The 21931-nt window shown below is 35.3% G+C and overlaps 1 protein-coding gene across 1 annotated transcript in view; it reads left to right on the top strand.

Annotated features, from left to right (window-relative positions):
- Positions 1-21931, top strand: part of TBK1 (TANK binding kinase 1) — a 40509-nt gene that overhangs the window by 11399 nt on the left and 7179 nt on the right. The window contains exons 5-16 of the mRNA XM_079938572.1: positions 1340-1521; positions 5924-6084; positions 8984-9094; positions 12469-12648; positions 14438-14634; positions 15495-15553; positions 15950-16041; positions 17523-17624; positions 18442-18520; positions 20639-20760; positions 20859-20935; positions 21533-21572. Coding sequence (XP_079794698.1) covers positions 1340-1521; positions 5924-6084; positions 8984-9094; positions 12469-12648; positions 14438-14634; positions 15495-15553; positions 15950-16041; positions 17523-17624; positions 18442-18520; positions 20639-20760; positions 20859-20935; positions 21533-21572 — 1402 coding nt within the window. The remainder of the gene's footprint in view (positions 1-1339; positions 1522-5923; positions 6085-8983; positions 9095-12468; positions 12649-14437; positions 14635-15494; positions 15554-15949; positions 16042-17522; positions 17625-18441; positions 18521-20638; positions 20761-20858; positions 20936-21532; positions 21573-21931) is intronic.

The following is a 21931-nucleotide window of genomic DNA, read 5'->3' as shown; positions in this document are numbered from 1 at the left end:
TGTTCATTACAAGAGTGAAGTAGTGATACATGCTATAATATGGATATAACCTGAAAAATGCTTAGTGAAAAATGCCAGACACAAAAGGCCACAGTATTTGTATGATTCCGTTTACGAGAAATGTCCGGAATAGGCAGATCCATAGAGAGAGAAAGCAGAGTAATGGTCAGGGCCTTGAGGGGAGGGTGGAGTCGAGGAGTGACTGCTAATAGACATGGGGTTCTTTTTGGCGTAATGGAAGTGTTCTGAAATTGGTGGTGACGGTTGTACACGCTGTGACTCTTAACTACTTTAAAAAATTTTTATGGTAGTTATGGGAGTTTTATGGTATGTAAATTTTATCTCAACAAAGCTGTTATTAAAAAATATATGGCAACCAAAGGGAGTAATATCTTCTTGGAAAGAAATGAATCAATATTCGAAGAATAGGAAAAGCCCAGTGATAAAGTATGAGGTTAGTGGGAATTCTTGAACTTGACACTGGAAGCAGTAGAGACTACTTAGGTGAGGGTAAAATGAAAAAGAAGCAATATATGCTACAGCCTAGTAAATCAAATAGAAGTTATAGATGATTGATGCCTTCCTAAGTATACTGGTAGTTCTGAGCTTTCGTAATTGATTGTTGATACCCCTAAACTTATTTTTATATGTCATACTTGGACATTCATCTGTCAGCTGTCAAACAAATGTTTCAGACTATCACTCTGTGACATTGCATGTCAGTTAGCCCAAACAGCTTAATTTCAGCAGTTTTGCCACCTTTGTCCTTAAAAAAAAAAAAAAAGAAAGAAAAGAAAATGGCATTTTTAGAAGAGCACTAAGCATATGAGAAATATATTTTTGTGGAAACAAGTCTGACACTTTGCCTCCTTCTATTACTTTTTTTTTTACTATGTTATGTATTGAGTCCAGTTTACTCTTTTGTGGAATTTTTTTCCCAAGGTAAAAATGTAAAATTGTGGTGAAAGATTATCTTTCTTGGGAATCTTCATTCTTAAGTTTAAGCAGATGGCCCACAGGTGTATAACCAAAAGTAATTCTGGAGGTCATAGGCTTAAGACTGTTGTGTTCCATTTTCTTGATAGTGTTTAAGAGAGATTGGACTCTTCCTTAGACCATATTGGTCCTTATCATTCTAAAACTCCTCATTACTCAAACATGGAGTACAAAATATAAGTATAATCTGTTACTTCTTTGATTAAAATGACTTTGGACCAACTTATGTAAAAACTTACACTGAGTGAAAATGAATTAATGTTAATTAGTGAGTCTGATGCACACATACATATGCATAGATACCTACATTATGATTTCCTGTGTTTTATATTTATTGTTGAAGTGGGTGGAATGAATCATCTCCGAGAAAATGGCATAGTTCACCGTGATATTAAGCCAGGAAATATCATGCGTGTAATAGGGGAAGACGGACAGTCTGTGTACAAACTCACAGATTTTGGTGCAGCTAGAGAATTAGAAGATGATGAGCAGTTTGTTTCTCTGTATGGCACAGAAGAATATTTGGTAAGTCATGTATCACTAATAATTTTATTTAAAGAAGTTGGATATATTGTAAATATGGATAATTGGTCAACCAGTTCACTATGAAATGTCAACTTTTATGGCAAAAATTAAATTTTCTATTCTAATGAATATGGTTTGTAATGAGGTATTAAATATCGGTTTCTCGGGGGTTATTTCTGTTAAAAATTCTTACAAGTTTTATAATAATCTTAAATAATTTTACTAATGTTATTCATCTATATTAAAAGAAAGAACTGTCTGTACACTCCAGAAACATCTAACTAGTAAAGGCTTCCTTATTTGGAACAGAGCAGTTAATACATTACAAGCTTGTTATAGTACTCTTCCCTGTAGAGGAAACTTCATTATAATTCTGAAGCAGAAGATTCTCTTCAGGGAGGTTGGTTATTGAAAGACGAAAAGAATAGTTGTTAGAAACACACATAAAATTGAATGCCTCTAAAAGATCTAATTTGAAATGCTAGAAAACTAGAAAAGCTCTGTGGTTGAAACAGATTATGTAGATGTGTTTGTGTGAAGTTAGTAAACATTTGAAACACTTAAGAAAAGACACTGAAAAATAAGTATATTTAACTTGTAATCAGGAAGTTTATAATATACAGCTATCACTAATTGCTCATGGCTCTGGGTTTTGTTTTAAAAGTCTTAGAATCTGTGACTTTTTTTCCAACTGGATTCTGCCATTGTAATCTTATAACATGAATGAAGTCTACCTGGCCCCATAGCTTTATTCAGATTATACTAAGTCTGGCATGAATTAAGATGTCTTGTTCTATCAATATATCTCCCCAAATTAATCTATTATATTTTGATAGTCTTTATTAAGAATACCTAAAAATGGATTACATTCATCCAACAGTTATTTAGGTACCAGGCACTGTTCTAGGAACTGGGACTTCTGCGATGAACCAAATGTACATGATTTCTGCTCTTATGGAACCCACAATCTAGTGAGGACAACAGACAAGTAAATAAGATAAATTCAGATAATTAAAGCGTTGGAAAGACAATATTAGGTAATAAAATAGTGACTAGCAGGAGGAAGATAGCTGGGGGAAGCCTCCTTTCAGTCCTAAGTGAACTGACACTTAAATGATAAAAAGAAGCAAGCCATGCAGAGATTTGGGGGAAAAGCATTACAAGCAACTGCAAAGGCCTAGAAATAAGAATGACCTTGGATGTTTGAGAAACAGGGAGGATGACAGAATAGCTGCAATTTAGTGAGTGAAGAGGCAGGTGGTAGGAGTTGGAATTGGAGAAGTAAGCAGAAGGCAGCCGGAGCATACAGGCTAGTGGTTTCTACCGTGTATGATCGCCCCCTTTTTATAATAAATGTTTTACAATGTTCTTTTCAGTATCTTAAAAAGAAATTCTTAGATAATATAATCACCTGCATATCTAATTAAAAGAATAGCATAGTATCTTAATAATAATATAAAGGAAAATATAATAAAAATCATAGATAGTTAATATGTAAAAGTTTAGGAACACCTTCACTGGCAGAAAACGTAAGTAATCAGACGCTTTCACCTGTATGTAATAACACCTCCAGTGCACGTGCAGTGATAACTTGTATGTTGTATTGGTGAGTCACATATCACAGGTGTTGTGTTGTCACTGACATGATTTTCCAAAGCAGTGAATAATTCTTGATAAAGTTTCTAACTAAACAAAGTAGATTTACATGTACTGCATTCCTGTAGCTGCAAAAATACGTTGTTTACTTTATGTACAAAAATACATTGTTTATATATAAAACAAACTGAGATCATTATAAACCTCTTTCCTGCACAAATATCTGGCAAGATATTCAAAAGTCATGCAGGATGTCAGAAGCTTATTTTTCAGAACTGTTTCATATTTGACAGGATGTCTCTCATCTCTGGTCTCTGCCCACTGAATACCAGTAGCCCTTCCCAGTTACTGTGATAACCAAAAAAACCAAACAGCAGTACAGTACTAGCGTTCATGAGGTTGATCCCTATTACCAACTGTCAGTCTTTCACATATTCTTCTAGGACCACAGGTTAGCTTTTGCCTCTAACAGACTTTTAAAATGGAAAGAACGAAACATTTAAACATTATTTAAATTATTAAATAAATTTACTCCAAGTCCATGCTGTTCTCTTGGCTAAAATTTTACTCGGATCTGTTTTTCCTATTTCAGATTATGCCCAGCCCTGTTTTCTAATACAGTACACCACAGTTATAAAATGAGACACATAATGGCCTGAAGCTCAGCAATCTAGAAATATTTATGTATTTAAATGAAAACTTTTCTCATTTTGGAATTCCCAGACCAGATGTTGAATCTTCTCCTTTTTGTGTGTTAAAGACCAAAGGAAACACCAGCATTTTTTCTTCTGCCATTTTTAATATGATGGCTATCTTAATAATATCTGAGAACTTGCAGTAGGTTTGTCCTTATGCTCCTATCTCAGATGCAGACGCCCAGGCCCAGTAATACTGATCCCTACACAAGTACAAGTAGCACATTTGAGACAGTGCCACTGGGCACAGATACGTCAGACCAGCATGTGTCAGGCCACAATCAGTCCGTCACTGCCCAGGGAAGGCCTTCCAGCTGTACCAATCAGGCAGTGTATTATTGCACCGTTTGAGGAGGTCCCCCTTTGTCTCCTTCTAGAATCGCTGTATCTCCTCTTCCCAGGTTGGCGGCCTCATGTTCCAGAAGATATCAGGCATGTCCAGGTACTCTTGGCCTCTTCACAGCACCTTGATACACTAAGTACTGGCTGCTGGGTCAAAGGTCTGGCCAGCGCTTCTTTGGCCAGTAGTTGCTTTAGGTGCTCTGCCACAGAACCAGCAAGACCACTCAGCCCCCATGTGTCTGGTAGGCATGTTGGGACACTCACTTAAGCTCCTCATGCTTATCACCTCTTCTGATTTCTCATTAAAATGTATTTCCCAAAAGAGTCCCACCCATCCCCCCAAAAAATAATAATCCAGGGCTTGTGACCCTTTGAGAGTCAGATTCATAAACTGCATCATTTAGAAACACCCTCCCATCACTGTTATCTGCATGGGTTCCCAGTCCCTTGGGTCACTGCCAAATACCACAATGTCGTAAGGCATTGTTTTCGTTTGGCATCATTTGGGAGATGACTCTACTTTGATCGAGAGTACACTCTTGTAGCTTTATCTTCGAAAAATCTTTTAAGTTCCAGCGCATAACTAACATAAAGACAAATGTCACGAGGCTAAGCATGTATGACCTCTGGTTGTCCTCTGCAGAGCTTAATGTCCATCACAGTCTCTGTCTGGATCTGTAAGCTCCTAAGCCATGCCCTATAAGTTCCACCTGTTCTCCACAACTGTATCATAGTGTATTCTGTGCTTAAGGACGTGTGTTTAACATCAGACCAGCTACTTGTCTCAGTTGCTGTATCCCCCAGTGTACCTAGTCAGGCTAGTCCTCCGAATTAATTCTAGAAAATTAAATTTTCATCTCAGAGCCTATATGACTTGCTCAGCTGGATTGCGTGTGAGAGATGAGGGAGAGGAGTCAAGGCTGCCTGATATGTTTTGGGTATGAGCGACTGGGTAGATGATGGTACCATTTACTTAAAGGATAAAGATTAGAAGGAAACAGGTTTGAGTCAGAAGACCAAGGATCTATTTTGGATACCTTAAATTTAAGCTACCTTTTAGACATTCAAGAAAACAGTAGGATATATGAATCCAGAGCCCAGGACAAGAGATAGTTTGGGGAGTTAAAGGATATAGGTAATATTTAATGCCATAGGCTTGAATGGGAGATGAGGAAATAAGGCAGTTGTAAGTGTGGACAGCTATTTTGAGTTTTGCTATGGAGGGAAGCAGAGATTTGGGTGATAGCTACAAGGGGGTCTATTTACGGTTTTTTTTTTAAATGGGAGATATTAAAGCATGTGTGTACGCTGAAAGGAATGATCCATACGAAGGGAAATTGATGCATAAAATAAAAGTGGTAGTTACAGGAATTGATTTCTAGAATTGGTGAGATGATATGATGGGCCCCACAACACAGATGGAAAAGTTAGCCTTTGATAGGAGCAGTTCCATTATAACTGGAAAGTAGGCTTAGCTCTGGACACAGATTCAGGTAAGTTGGTATTTGGTAACAGACATAAGGGAGAGTTGATCTCTGATTTCTTCCATTTCCTCATTGAATTATGAAGTGAGGTCATGAAAATTGAGGGTCGAAGGAGACGGTGTTGGAGGTTTGAGGAGAACGGGCAAGATGTGAAATAGCCTCTTCAGATTGGGAAAGTGAAATAATTAGGAAAATATAATAGAATTTCCAGGCATCATTGAATACCCATTTTTGTGTAATGTATTATAGAACACAAGTTAGTAGCTTTTTCTTTTCTTTTTAAAGCATCCTGATATGTATGAGAGAGCAGTGCTGAGAAAAGATCATCAGAAGAAATATGGAGCAACTGTTGATCTTTGGAGCATTGGAGTAACATTTTACCATGCAGCTACTGGATCACTGCCATTTAGACCGTTTGAAGGGCCGCGTAGGAATAAGGAAGTGATGTAAGTGGTTTCTCCATCTAAAATTAGAAATAATTTTTTAAATGTATCTCTATCTTATTTTGTTTCATCATGTTAGAGGGGTACGCTACTGAAAATTGATCTAGCCATCATTTCTGATATTTTAAGCTATTTGGTTTTTTAATAAGAATGCAGCCTTATCAGAGTGTATAGGCATACTGTTTCATACCATGTTTAACTATCTTATGTACAAAGCATAAATGGCATCCAGTCTTTGATCCATATTAAAAATATACTGCTTTCTGGAGTTTATTTCAGTGCACTGTATATTTAGTTTTCTGTGTCCTTATCAGGTTTTTTCCTCCATGTAACCAAAAAAAAAAATAGAACTTTGTGGAGTACTAGAACCATTACTGGATCAAAAAGAAATACAGGGGCTTCCCTGGTGGCGTAGTGGTTGGGAGTCCACCTGCCGATGCGGGGAACGTGGGTTCGTGCCCCGGTCCTGGGGGTCCCGCATGCCCGCGGAGCGGCTGGGCCCGTGGGCCATGGCCACTGGGCCTGCGCGTCCGGAGCCTGTGCTCCGCGGCGGGAGGGGACGCAGCAGTGAGGGGCCCGCGTACCGCAAAAAAAAAAAAAAAAAAAAAAATACGGTTCTTACCCTGAACTGACCTGATTTCTTTAACCATTTCAAAAATAACGTTTAATGTAATATTACATTTTTTTCGTGTTGCAGTTTCAGTCCAAAGCCTGAATGCATTTTACTAGTACATTATACATTTATGTACTGACATAATTATGAGGAAATAATTACTGTGTACAGAGTCACTACTGTAAACCAAATAATGGAAGAAAAGAGGGATGGAGTTTTAGATGTGAAATCTATTATAAAATTCATCCATACATTGGCCACACTTTTTATGTTAAAAGAAATTAGTGAATGACCTTGCCTTATGAGAAACAGCCAACCTATGTACACATAAAACTATGAGGTTATGATTGTTTGGTTTAGTGAAGTAACTCATTTGACAGCCTAACATGTTCAACCATTCTTTTAGATCTTAACATTTCTCTCAGAACTTTATATATATGTTTGACCCTGCCCTTTATAAGCAAACATGATAAAGTAATAATCACAACTGTAAATATACAATCTTTTATCTAATCTCATCTCAGAAAATTAGTAGAAGCATATTTTCTCTTTTGTTTGCGGAAGTAAACCAGTTCAACTGGTAATGATGACTTTTGCTAAAACCTGGGTATCTAAATGTTTTCCAGCAAGGACAGTGTACAAATTCATGGGAAGAAGTTATCCATTACTGTACTGATGATTTTGGTATAGCATCATCTTGAGACTGCTTTACAGCAGTGTCCTTTTTATAAAATCTCCTCATTAATGAAGGCTAAGAGTCAATTTCTGTTTTTCCTCATTAAACATAAAGTGTGTCCAACAATTAATCATGTTTTTATTGTCATAGGTGTTTTAAAACAGTATCAGCATGTCTTGCTCCCCTAAAAATAGATTAAATAAAAGTGTGATGCTCCCTAATAAAGGAAACATGACTTATAAGCAACTAGGAATACCTGATGATTTTATCTGACCACCATGTGGGCAGATAATACCATTAGAAGAATTTTTTTCTTTATTTGCACAGAAACTCAACTGTTTATGAATACTGATGCTAATGATTGTTCAGAAGCGCTTAAAGAAGTAATGACTGTTTTACTTTACTATTGAGTGATGTATTCATCTCACATTATAGCCATGATGATCCCTCAGCATCTCATTTACATGTTAATAAATGTATTTGTATATGGATCTTAACAAAATTAGTTAAGTTTTTTCAAGAATTTATAAGCGTTACCTTGATTAAGAATTGTCATTCATTCTATTCACTTCTCTTTTCTTGCATTAATCTCACATATCTCTGCTTATTTCTCCACAGTCAAATGGTTCTCACATGAATGCAACTTATTTTTCACATTAATTTCCTTCTTCTCTGAAAAATCTCTTAAGGCAGAAATCCTGGCTGCCTCTACTGAAGAAGCAGCAAGCGGTCCAAATCAGTTGTACTGGTTTCTTCTGCTCTTTTAAAGAATATATTAATTTGCTCAGAGCACATTTATGTAGACATTAAACAAACCAAAAAAATTATGCCAGAAATAATATTTATAAACTTATGTAAGATTCTGCTGTGTTATGATTTACATTTTCATCTGGAAGGAATGAACCTTGTTTTCCTCTCCTACTTTATGGTTTTGTTTTGGAAAGTGCTGACACCTGAAAGGCTGCCTTGCCTCTATCATTATTAGTATTCTCTAGCTTCCCATCCATCTCTTTCTTTAAGTCATCTTTATTTTTGTCACCTTCCTCGAGAAGCAGATTAAGTTTTGACTTTTAATTTTGGTACACACATCTATTCCTATATGTGTATATATGTTTTCAATATGCAAAAATTTTCTGTTACTGTGCTATGTGTAGTTTTATCTTTTTTTTTTTTAAAGAAAGCTATTGTTCATTCTCCAGTAATTTCATGGTCCAGTTGACTGTGCCTTTGGATAATCTGGGTAAGAGGGATTAGATGCTTTTTTTATGGTCTAGAGATATTCTGTAACATAACTTTTTTTGTGTTTGCTCAATTTTTTCAGATGGAAAAATTAATATTTTTGTTGTGAACATCAAGATGCTGTTTTATGGCACTGTGAGAACCCAAATGAAAATTAATTATGGCATAAGTAAAGTAATCGTACAGCCACTATTCTACTTCAGTCAGTCAGATTCAAAGTATTTTGATTGTTTTATGGATCCTGTGAACATCAATCACAAAGTTTCGTCTAGTAGATAATTGTAGGTGCAACTGAGGAAATATTTTTGCAAAGCCCATTGATAGGCTATGCAGTAACAAACTACTTATTTTAATCTGCTTTTATTCCCCCCAAGGTATAAAATAATTACTGGAAAGCCTTCTGGTGCAATATCTGGAGTACAGAAAGCAGAAAATGGACCAATTGACTGGAGTGGAGACATGCCCGTTTCTTGTAGTCTTTCTCGGTAAGTATAGTGTACCCAGTTCTCTTCTGCACTTTGGTGTTTGGAATCTTTGTTGACTAAAGTCACAAATACTTAAGCGTAGTTTTGTTTTGTTTTGTTTAATGTTTCAGTAGATATTATTAAACCATATGCCTTGATTCGTGATTTTCATCTTTGGCAATATAAAGATCGATTTGGGTCTATGTAAATAATTTTGCCAGATCTCTTTTAGGACATAGAGTGTACATACATCTTTGAGATTGCTAATCACTGGTCTTGGAATTGTGTGCTATGTGGGGATCCAGCTAAGGACCTTGGTATCTCTTGTGCTGACCTTCATAATGACATAGCACAAATAGTGGCACAGATAGGAATAACTAGAGTTCTAAAAAACAAACACTCAAGAAGTTTGATATTTTCCTCATTTTCAAAAAGTAATCATATTGTTCAAAAGGTGAGAAATAACAGTTTTCGGGAGTTCCCTAGCGGCACAGTGGTTAAGAATCCACCTACCAATGCAGGGGACACGGGTTTGAGCCCTGGTCTGGGAAGATCCCACATGCTGCGGAGCAACTAAGCCCATGCACCACAACTACTGAAGCCCGCGCACCTAGAGCCAGCCCATGCTCCACAACAAGAGAAGCCACCGCAATGAGAAGCCCATGCACTGCAACGAAGAGTAGCCCCCACGAGCCGCAGTTAGAGAAAGCCCGCACACAGCAACAAAGACCCAACGCAGCCATAAATTAATTGATTAATTAATTAAATTTTTAAAAAAGAAAGAAAAACAGTTTTCTACTACTTTTTCCAGCATTTCAAATGTTCATATAGGTCTTACTTATTATGGCAGCCAGAACTCAAATTATATATGAATCCTGTTATCACAAAGAGAGATTTAAGGTAAAAGAAATTAAAAGTAGAGGGTAAATTTTTTTTCTGTTGCTATATCTTTTTTTTTTTGAAGTATATTTGATTTACAAAGTTGTGTTAATTTGAGAGTAAATTATTAGATTTTACTCTAGAAATAAAACCAAGACACTCATCAATATTTAGAATTTGTAATTACTGAATTAACTTCTATTTTTCCTGAGTGTAGGAATTGTATAATCCACAAGTGAACACACACAGGTTATGATTTACTGGCTTAATGCCTTTTATAATCTGTGGGTGCTCTTTGTATTACTTTCAACATATAAGTAAATAAATATATTTATTCAGAATATTTATTTAAACTATATATATATCACAAGCTAATAAAATATGTCCTATTATTTTATATATTGCTGTGAAAACTCATTTAAACTGGTAGTTCCAGTGCTGAAATCATTTTTGAAAACCACTACCCTGACAGTTTCATTTTTCTGTGTTACTTAAAGAAAAGTCTCCAGGGCTTCCCTGGTGGCGCTGTGGTTAAGAATCTGCCTGCCAATGTAGGGGACACTTCGATCCCTGGTCCTGGAAGATCCCACATGCCACGGAACAACTAAGCCCGTACACTTCCAACTACTGAACCTGTGCTCTAGAGCCCACGAGTCACAACTACTGAAGCCCAAACGCCTAGACCCCGTGCTCCACAACAAGCAAAACCACTGCAATGAGAAGCCCACACAGCTGCAACAAATAGTAGCCCCGGCTTGCCATGACTAGCGAAAGCCTGTGCGCAGCAAAGAAGACCCAGTGCAGCCAAAAATAAATAAAATAAATTAAAAAAAAAAAAGTCTCCAAAATAAAATTGTGTCATGCAACTAGAATTATCAAGAGAAGGTCACTTTATTGGAGAGCAGAAATTTAATATAATAGTGATCTGTGTTAAATTTTGATTTGGAAAATACTCATTTTGGAGATCTCAGGCAAAACTGATAACATTTAAAGGGGTCAGGAAATGAGCACCTGCTGTTTAATAACTATACTGCTGACACGCAGACTCAATAATTTGACAATCTGAACTATATATTGCATATTTCAGGAGGGTAACAGGCCTTATTTATCTAATTATTCTTTAGTACACCAAGTTATAAATTTTTTGATAAAAATTGCTCAGGTATCAGAAAGTATATTATATGATTTTTTTTTAATAGTAAGGACTTTAAGTACTACCAATCAGCAATAAAATCAACTACCAAAAATGTAACAACCACAGAAAAAAGATAACCATCCTCTTTCTTGTATGTATTAATTAGTCAAGACTGGATAGCCAATGAGAAAAACCTAACCCAGTTCGTTAAAGTGAAACAAGATTTAAGTGAAAAATAGATAGACATTATAATTCAAAGTTCACATGTGTATGTAACTCAGAGCCCAGTGGAATCCTCAGATTCAGACTGTCATCAAGACTTGGTCTCTTCAAATCATTCAGTTCTGCTTTTCTCTGATTTCTGTTTACTTTCAGCCAGGCTCTTTCCTGGCAGCCACAAGATGGCTGCTGGCATTCCCAGATTCACATTCTCACAGCTTTGGAAGCTCAGTGGAAAGACAGACTTTCTTTCTCGATAGTTTAGCAAAGAGTTCTGGGTTGATTCTTATTTAACAACTTACATGCTACCACCTGGCCACTTCTGACCAATCATAATCACCAAACCTGACTGTCATGCCCATCTATGCACAGGGAGTAGAGTTAGAGAGTAGAGAGGTGTGGATTCTCTTACAAAATGAGGGAGAATAGATACTTATTAGGCAAAAATTTTAATGTCCACTGCATACCTTAAAAACTGTTAACAGGCACGGAATTATTCCAGTGTCTGTCGTGTAGTCAAGAATATATTTTTAAGACTACTTGAAATTCCATAATTGAGTCTATTTAAGCAGATTTTAAAATTCAGTGAAAGCATGAGAAAGAATAAAGGTCCTTCCATTCTTTTTTTTTTTAATGTTTAAGTTTATTAGTCAAAGATTATTCCTAGTTGAATTGGCATTCATTGATTGCTAAATGATTATAGTAATTTTCCTTTCTAAAGAAGTGTACTACAAAAGGCATATGAATTCAACATAAAAAATTACGTATTGGAGTGACGTATTAAAAGGACATTAATGACCCTGAAATTAAACCATTATCTTATCCTCATGACCACAGGGTTCCAATCAACTTATCTCACCTGGATAGCATGTATATACAATGTTAGAATATGTTTGGAAAAGTGAGGAAACTTGAGAAGGAGAGAATCAAAGAAAATAATCTGTAAAAGCTAACATAAAAATACCGTAACCCCTGGTTCATTGACAGGCAATATTAAATCAAGGTTACCTGGCTTTCTGAAAAGTTGGCAGATTTTTTACAATTTTAAATTAATCTAATCTAATAATAGTTCCTTTGATTTGTTGGTAAATATTATGATTTTGTACCTAGACAGAATATAACACATTCACTCTTCACGTAACTTTTTTCAATACTATTTTAGGGGTCTTCAAGTTCTACTTACCCCTGTTCTTGCAAACATCCTTGAGGCAGATCAGGAAAAGTGTTGGGGTTTTGACCAGTTTTTTGCAGAAACAAGTGATATACTTCACCGGATGATAATTCATGTTTTTTCGCTACAACAAATGACAGCTCATAAAATTTATATTCATAGCTATAATACGTAAGTACCTCTTTATATTTTTTTCCTGTACTGTAATGTCTTGTTATATAATAATTACGTATCTTCATAAATCAGGAGAGGAAGTAGAAAGGATGTCCCAGCTTCACCAGAGGTGCCCACTTTCTGCTTAGAAAACGTTTGAGTGCTGAGTAAATTCCTTTTCACTTATCTTTGGAGTAAAAGGATTAGTTTTCTAATTTTCTAAAATTTACAGGTAAATTAGCTTGTTCTTACATTGCAAGTTTTACAGGACTATTTTCCTTTCTGTGCTTTCTCTTAAATTACATAATCACATAACTACAAATAGCATTTACTAGTAAATGGGCCATGTTTTATTAAGAATATTGTCTTGTCACTTAAAAAATATTAAAGTGTAAGTCTTAAAGATAGTTAGTGTAGTTATTATTTGCATATGTGGCATAAAGCCCTTATTGAGTACTAGGAAAATAACCATTTGTTTTATCTTAAAAAAACACATTACACCCATGTGATAAAAATCTACCCATGTGATAAAACTACATAACTAAATCATACACATCCTTACATGTGGAACTAGGGAAATCTGAATAAAATAGGTGGATTATACCAGTGTCGAGATCCTGATTGTAATATTGTACTATACTTATGCAAGATGTTACCATTGGGGGAAACTGAGTAAAAGGTATATAGTGTCTCTCCATATAATTTCTTTCAACTGCACATGAATCTACAAAGATCTCAAAAAAAATGTTTTTTAAAATGAAAGGGAAAAAAACATGACACCCTTTCTATATGCCTTAATTGCTGTTTGACAAGACTCAGCAGTTTTGATGCCTCATAAGACTCAAAAAGAGACTTTCACTGATAATTTATTAAGGAATAAAATCAATTAGATGGAATAATATTTTAGACATTTTTGTCTAATCTATATCTAACAATATTATAAACATTAAATATAATGTAAATATAATGAATAAAATAATATTCATATAACGTTGGTTAAAATATATTATTCATTTTTATTTTGGTGCTTAATAGCCTGAATAGATATGTACCATAGGTGTTGGCCACTATTTCATCTTAAGAGTGCATGAACATAAAAAGCCCACCCAAGCCTGAGCCAAAAATCACAGCAGAGGCTTTTTGAAAGTGGCTTTTTTTTTTGTTTGGAATCACAACATTGCTGCTGGAACGTTTATTTGATTTCATGAATCTGTTTAGGGAGAATCTACCTTTTTCCCCAAAACATCATTTTGAAAATGCCTGATTTTATTAATTCATTTAACAAACATTACATAGTCATGTTGTAAGTATTGTTCTCAGTTCTTTATATATTTAAATCATTTAGTCCTCACAGCAATTCTGTGAGGTGGAGACTGTTATTCCCATTTTATAGATGAAGAACCTCAGCACAGAGGAGTTAAGTAACTGAAGGTAATACAACAATTAAGTGGTAAGTGGAAGAACTGGAATTTGAATCCAGCTGTTCTGATTCCAGAGTCTGTGCCCTTAAACTCTCTGCCATATTGGCTCCCTGTTATTAAATATTAAAACTCCTGTGTATTGCACATATCCAATATAGGTATCAAACATAAAAATATTTTAGAATTGATTGCTGTATAGGCAGATTATGTGGAATTTTCAATTTAATAGACTTTATGGTATCCACATCAACAGAGCAGCATTTCTCTGGACTGGTCATGATCTAAAGTATCACTGAGAAATAGATGTTGTGGCCCTCGTTAAAAAAAATTTTTTTACCTCTTTTTTTATCCCAATTATGTTGTCCTTTTGGATTTTTCTCACACAGTGCTACTGTATTTCATGAACTGGTGTATAAACAAACCAAAATTATTTCTTCAAATCAAGAACTTATATATGAAGGACGACGTTTAGTTCTAGAACCTGGAAGACTGGCACAACATTTCCCTAAAACTGCTGATGAAAATCCCATCTTTGTAGTAAGCCGGGAACCTCTGAGTACAATAGGATTGATATATGAAAAAAGTAAGTTGGGATTTTTCTTATTGTTCTTACTAGCCATTTAAAAAAAAAAAACCCTGAGAATTCCCTGGCGGTACAGTGGGTAGGATTCCACACTCTCACTGCTGAGGGCCCAGGTTCAATCCCTGGTCAGGGAACTAAGATCCCACAAGCCATGCGGCACGGCCAAAAGAAAAAAGAAAAAAAAAACTATAAAAATGATTGTCATCTTCATAAAGTCGACTGATGATGACATTAATGTAGAACTTTTATAAATATTAAAATTTTGTAAGTTAATTAGAGTAGTAGTAAAATTTAAAACCCTGTGTGCAACAAAATTTGACGTTAAATATTTTGTTTATAAAATGGTAAAAAGTTTGTCATATATGTTTTATTGTAGCTCTCTGCTTTTACTATTTTACTAACACTCAAAATAACCTTTTGTATCATAAATCTCAGCAAATATTTATTGTTTCCAGGGTGAATAGGACACTTTTCCAGGCTTTGAAGTTTAAGAAAAATTAGATCTGCATTTTGGAATCTTTTAAATGATTAATTCTAGTGGTGAAAAAAAATTACCTGGATTTTTATATTTCTGTTTAGATCTTGGGATTTGATTTAGATTTAAAGGAAAGCATTGAGCTTGTTATGTTGGAATATATTTAAGAAAAAGAAATGAAACTCCTTAGAAATAGTGCAGGAAATTTGTTAAGGAATGAGCATTTTGTTCAAGTGGTTTTCTTTAACCAGGAAAAGAACATTAAAGAGTTTTACCACTAACATTTAATTTAGAGGTAATTTAGAGGTTAATGTTTAATTTGGAGGTTGATGTATGAAGGATGAAATAATTCATAATTTTTTATTTCTGATTTTAATTATTTCAGTTTCCCTCCCTAAAGTACATCCACGTTATGATTTAGATGGGGATGCCAGCATGGCTAAGGTTCGTATTTAATTAAATGACTGTATAAACATCTGAATTAAAATTATCTTATTAATAGTGGAAGCAATAAAAAGTGTATCTTTATATACACCTATGTAATTTAGGAAATTACTCATTTAGATTGTTACCCATGACAAATTTTTGTGTTCTTTCTTCTTCGTATCCTTTCTTGAACTCATAGGAAAATTTTCTCCATTGAGACAGTGCATTTTTACCATCATTATGTTTATTTAAAATTTTTATTGCAGTTATATCTGTCCTTAGCTTTTAGAAATTAGTAGCTTACTGTGTTTTTAATGATAAAAACACAAAAGCTTGAAAATTTTTATGTGAAAGTTTTTCTTACCCTGTACCACAGTTCGCACCAAATATTGACACTTTGTATTTCTTCATTAGGCAGTAACAGGAGTTGTGTGTTATGCCTGTAGAATTGCCAGTACCTTGCTGCTTTATCAGGAATTAATGCGAAAGGGGATACGATGGTTGATGTAAGTAATGGATTGAAATTTGAAAATTGATCTTCGCATAGGCCTCATTAAATACCTGGTAATCATCCCATCATTGATGCTTTACCTCTTCAGACTAGGTAGGGTCACGTGTATGATTTTTATTATAATACATTTGTTTCACAGTTTACAAAACATTTAGCAGCTGGTTTTTTTTTTTTTTTCCATTTGATTCCTACAAAAATCTTATGAGACAGATAGGAACAAATAGTATCTGAATTTTAAAATTAAGAAAAAAAAATGAGAAAAATACAGGATTTCCCGGGTTGTCCAGTGGTTAGCACTCGGCGCTTTCACTGACGTGGCCCCAAGAAACGTTTTGTGGATGAATATATGATATGTCATCTTTCCATCTGATAGAAATGGAGAATGAATAGTCTCTTAAGAATCGTGCCTCTAGTTCTATACAACGTCATTTGAAGTGTTTCAGTTTTATACACACATAATAATGGACTCAACAGTGCCCTTAGGCTTTAATGCTTGTGACAGTTTACGTTTACCCACCTCACACCTGTCCTTCCGTTCTCGAAAAAACAGATATGAAGCATTTCATCATTCTTGTTCTTCTGCTGCTGTTTCTGAGAAGAAAAAAGTATAAGGCTCTTTTTTTTCCTGTCACCTTTATGTTAAACCCATAAATTTATGCTTATAATTTTTTTTTAATGTGTTCACATATCCAGTTTGTAAGCCTATGCTTTTCTCTTTCCATTAAGAAGCCTTTTTGTTTTTACTAAATGGTTTTTGGAAAAACCTAAGTGTTGACTCCATTTATTTTCATAGCATTGTTGCTAACAGCTCTTGTTTTCTCTTTCTGCTGCTATCTACTCCAGTCGCTGCTCCATGAAGCTTTTGTTTCTTTTACTTATTAGCTTTTAGTTCAATAAGTCATGAGAAAATAGTTTTTCACGTAGACCACTGTTGGCAAACTTTTTTAGTTAGTAAATATTTTAGACTTTGTGGACTGCAAATTCTGTTTTCATTTTGTTTTTACAACCTTTAAAAATGTAAATACGTTTCTTAGCAGAAACAGGCATCAGTCCTTAGTTTGTTGGCCCTTGATATAGATCAGAAGGTCTTCATTTATATTATATACTGTGTCATCCTGCTTAATAAATCAGACAATAGTCTACTCTGAGCATTAAAAATTAATTCTAGTGGTATAAAATGTAATGCTGTTCAGCTTATTTGTGTGATTGTAGATTAGTTTTGTTCCTTAATATAATTTTAATGCCTTAGATTTCTAAACTGTTAACCTGATAAGTGGTAATGGTTTTGTACCCTGGATAGGTATAAAGCGTTACAGAGATGCTTTCAGTAGTAAAAAGTGAATTGGCTTTCATAATGTTTCAAGACTGTTAAGAAGTTTGTCTGAACAGAAAGTAGTACAGCAGTGTAATTAGTGAAAGGCAAGAGAAAACAAATAATTCTTTAGATAAACTAATGGGAATATTATTATTTTTTAGAGAATTAGTTAAAGATGATTATAATGAAACTGTTCACAAAAAGACGGAAGTTGTGATCACATTAGATTTCTGCATCAGAAACATTGAAAAGACTGTGAAAGTGTAAGTAGACTACTTCCTTACTAATAGTGGTTAAAATGTCAATGATTTTCCATTTCTGTTTAGTTTGTTTAGTTATCCTTGGCATGATATAGCATGTTCTGCAAGTCTTTCTATTAAGGGACAACCTTAGATTAAGTCATTTCCTCCTAAGGGCAAAAATACTCAGTCATTTCAGTAAGAAATGAGTACCATCTTTTTGGTGGCATTTTCTCCTTCCCTTTGAAAAGGAAAAGGAATCTGAAATAGAAACATCTCATTTTTTTTACCTTGCAAAGCAGACAACTCTGCATAGGAAAATGTAAAACCTGTGATCAAAGGAAGTAGGAAGAGGTATTCTAGAACCCTATTTGGGTAGTATTTTTAGAATTTGGAGATTACTTTTAGTTTACTCTTCCTTATTAATCTTACCCCTGAGAATGCCTTTTTGAAACAATGATATTTTAAACTGCCTTGTTCCTAGGCTATACTATTTGTACTGCACAGGAAATATAATAAGTGAAACTAGTATATACTCTTGACCTCCATTATTTCCGAAATCTAGTATTTCGACTATTATCCTGACATAAGACTGAAATAAAGTTGTCTTTTATAGTTTATCTCTTAATCTGCAAATTTATAAGCAGAAGTATATAAAATTCCTTCTTTACGGAGACATCAAGTTTTCTTGGGATCTGTTGCTTATACGCTTTGCATTCAATATTCTATTGTTAAATAGTTATGATAATAAAAACTCATAATTTATAAAACATCTTTTAAAATCTATGCTCATGTAAAATTTTATGCTCATTTAATTTTTCTGTACTTGTTTTTCATACAGATATGAAAAGTTGATGAAGATCAACCTAGAAGCAGCAGAGTTAGGTGAAATTTCAGACATACACACCAAACTGTTGAGAGTAAGTATTTACAAAATTTTGACAATCGTGAGCTCATAATCTGTTCCTTTGCTGGCAAGATTAGATCCAAACTTTCCTGGAAAAATGATGTACCTAAAGATCTCCAGAGAAAGAACAGCCTTTTCCCAACTTAAGGAACACTACTTTTTAAATAGACATGATATTGCAGCCAATTGATTTATTAATAGTTTTACTTATTACCCCCTTAATGTTGGTCCTTCAGGTTGCTTGCTACTTCTCACACTTTTATGTAATGCTGTAAAAAATAACTTTGTCCATAAAATATTTTCCATATTTTAGAAATATAAGGTAACACATTCTTAACATTAATGTTAAAGAAGACATAAAGCATGAAAAGCAAGATATGTATTTGACTATATAAGAATTTAAGGGGCTTCCTTGGTGACACAGTGGTTAAGAATCCACCTGCCAATGCAGGGGACACGGGTTTGAGGCCTGGTCCAAGAAGATCCCACATGCTGTGGAACAGCTAAGCCCGTGCACACAGCTACTGAGCCTGTGCTCTAGAGCCCGCCAGCCACAACTGCTGAGCCTGCATGCCACAGCTACTGAAGCCCGTGCACCTAGAGCCTGTGCTCCACCACAATAAGAAGTCCACATACTGCAACGAAGATTAGCCCCCGCTCGCCGCAACTAGAGAAAGCCCGCGTGCAGCAACGAAGATCCAATGCAGCCAAAAATAAATAAATAAAATAAATTTAAAAAAAAAATTAAAAAAAGAAAGAATTTAAGATCTCTATATGTTTTTTGGTTTGGTTTTTTCTTTTTTTTTTTTTCCTTTTTGGCCACACCACGCGGCTTGTAGGATCTGAGTTCCCCAGCCAGGGATTGAACCTGGGTCCTCGGCAGTGAAAGTGCGGAGTCCTAACCACTGGACCGCCAGGGAATTCCCAAGATGTCTTATGTTAAAAAAAATAATATTAAAAAACAAATAGATTGAGAAAATGAGATAAAGGGTTTTTTAATATATATGAAAATAGCTCATACAAATGCATAAGGAAAACATTAAATCTGCAGTAAATAGAGAACATTTAGAAATGATTTAAAAATGAATAGATCTAAGTGAAACTCTTGAAAAAAAAGTTCAACCACAAGAGTAATAGAAAATTGCGTATTATAACAGTAAGATACCATTTTGTCTTTCAAATTAGCAAGGCTTTAAGAATTACATATAATGCCAATGCTAACACGAGCAGAATGCAAAGGGCACGCTTGTTTGTTGCTAGTAGCAGTATAAACCACCACATAAAACTTAATTTGAGGGCTTCCCTGGTGGCGCAGTGGTTGAGAGTCCGCCTGCCGATGCAGGGGACACGGGTTCATGCCCCGGTCCGGGAAGATCCCACATGCCGCGAAGAGCTGGGCCCATGAGCCATGGCCACTGAGCCTGCGCATCTGGAGCCTGTGCTCCGCAACGGGAGAGGCCACAACAGTGAGAGGCCCGCGTACTGCAAAAAAAAAAAGTATTTTCTATGTTTTTTAAAAAAAGAATATTAGATGTAAGCAATGTTTTATAAAATATATTTTATATAAGATTTTTTATTAATTTACTTTTGGCTGCGTTGGGTCTTCATTGCTGTGTGCGGGCTTTCTCTAGTTGCGGCAAGTGGGGGCCACTCTTCACTGCAGTGCACGGGCTTCTCATTGCATTGGCTTCTCTTGTTGCAGATCCCAGGCTCTAGGTGCGCGTGCGTCAGTAGTTGTGGCATGCGGACTCAGTAGTTATGGCTCGTGGGCTCTAGCGCGCAGGCTTGGTAGTTGTGGCGCACGGGCTTAGTTGCTCCACAGCATGTGGGATCTTCCCAGACCAGGGCATGAACCCATGTCCCCTGCATTGGCAGGCAGATTCTTAACCACTGTGCCACCAGGGAAGCCCTATAAAATATATTAATATTCATGTTTTATTATCATATTGTACTCTTGGTGGAATATAACCTAAGAAACTGTCCTTGCATTTAAAGATAAAAATAATTATTCTGACTTTGAACTGAAGTAATCTACAAAAGAAATGTTATTCAAACTTTAGGCTCCATTGGCGTTGTGATGATCATTTCTGATTTTTGGTAATCTGGATCTGAACACATTGGTTTTATTTAGCTTTCCAGTTCTCAGGGAACAATAGAAACCAGTCTTCAGGATATTGAAAGCAAATTATCTCCAGGTGGATTGCTGGCAGATACATGGACCCATCAAGAAGGCACTCATCCAAAAGATAGACAGTAGGTTATAACTGCATTGGCAGTTTCTGCTCTTATTATTAAATGTCCTTTTTCACATTGACTCAATTAATTTATTTGGATTTTTCTTTCTTAAATAGTGTAGAAAAGCTACAAGTCCTGTTAAATTGCATTACAGAGATTTACTATCAGTTCAAAAAAGACAAAGCAGAACGTAGTAAGTAAAATTTTCCATTTGTTAATCTGAGTCAGCCCTACTAGTTGTAATTTGGTTGAATTAATTTGGTATATTTGTAAGGGTGTCTACATAAGTTATTTATTTCAGAGACTTGGTTCTGTCAGGGAAGAGGTTGAATGTATTAAAAATTATCCTTAAAACCAACCTTTTGAGTAGTTCAAATCAGGGATCAGAGCTCTGAAACCTCTAGAGTACATGCACGTAATGGAAAGGAATGAGATTGGCCCGTGGAAACTGAGGGGGACTAGAGAGGAGGACCCCCACCCCCATGTGAAGGGAAGAGCCACTAGTCACATTCACCTGATTGTTTTTCCAGTGTTCCTAGGCCTCAAGAGAAGCTAGAAATAGACTTTATTAGAAATATCCTGATTTTTAAATGTTGGCAGTTAATTTTTTTTTTAACGTTAGCACTGTACAGACCAAATAAAAGCATTTGTGGGCAGTATCTACCCATGGGTCAGAAGTTTGTGACATCTGCTTTAAACTCTTAGCCTTTATGAAGTAATAATCTCAAAAAAATTGCATGTGATTTTATGATTCTACATTTACAAGAGTAATACATATTCTTATTTTTAGGACTAGCATATAATGAAGAACAAATCCACAAATTTGATAAGTAAGTGTCCAGATTATGTTTAATAATTATTTTTGGTTATGTTTCTTCTTAACATTGGAATTAATCATAATAAAAAATACATTTTAGTCTTGACTTTATAGAATTGTTACTGTATGTGCACATATTTGAGGCCCACTCATCTGGCCCCTGGTTGAGAGGTTACTGAGACGGGAGAATAAGGGGGCAGTCTTCTTCTGCCTCCTGTGCTCTGATTGCAGAAGGACAGATAATGGAGAACATAGGCAAGGGCAGACTTAACCACCTCCTTAACCTTAACCTCATTCGATAAGTAGTTTTTGACCATTCTCCACTATCAACTTTCTTTTTCTCCTCTTACTGCTATAATGTCTGTCTTAGAA

Source organism: Stenella coeruleoalba (assembly GCF_951394435.1).
Source record: "Stenella coeruleoalba genome assembly, chromosome: 11".
Classification (NCBI taxonomy): domain Eukaryota; kingdom Metazoa; phylum Chordata; class Mammalia; order Artiodactyla; family Delphinidae; genus Stenella; species Stenella coeruleoalba.
This window is presented reverse-complemented; position numbering and strand designations above follow the sequence as displayed.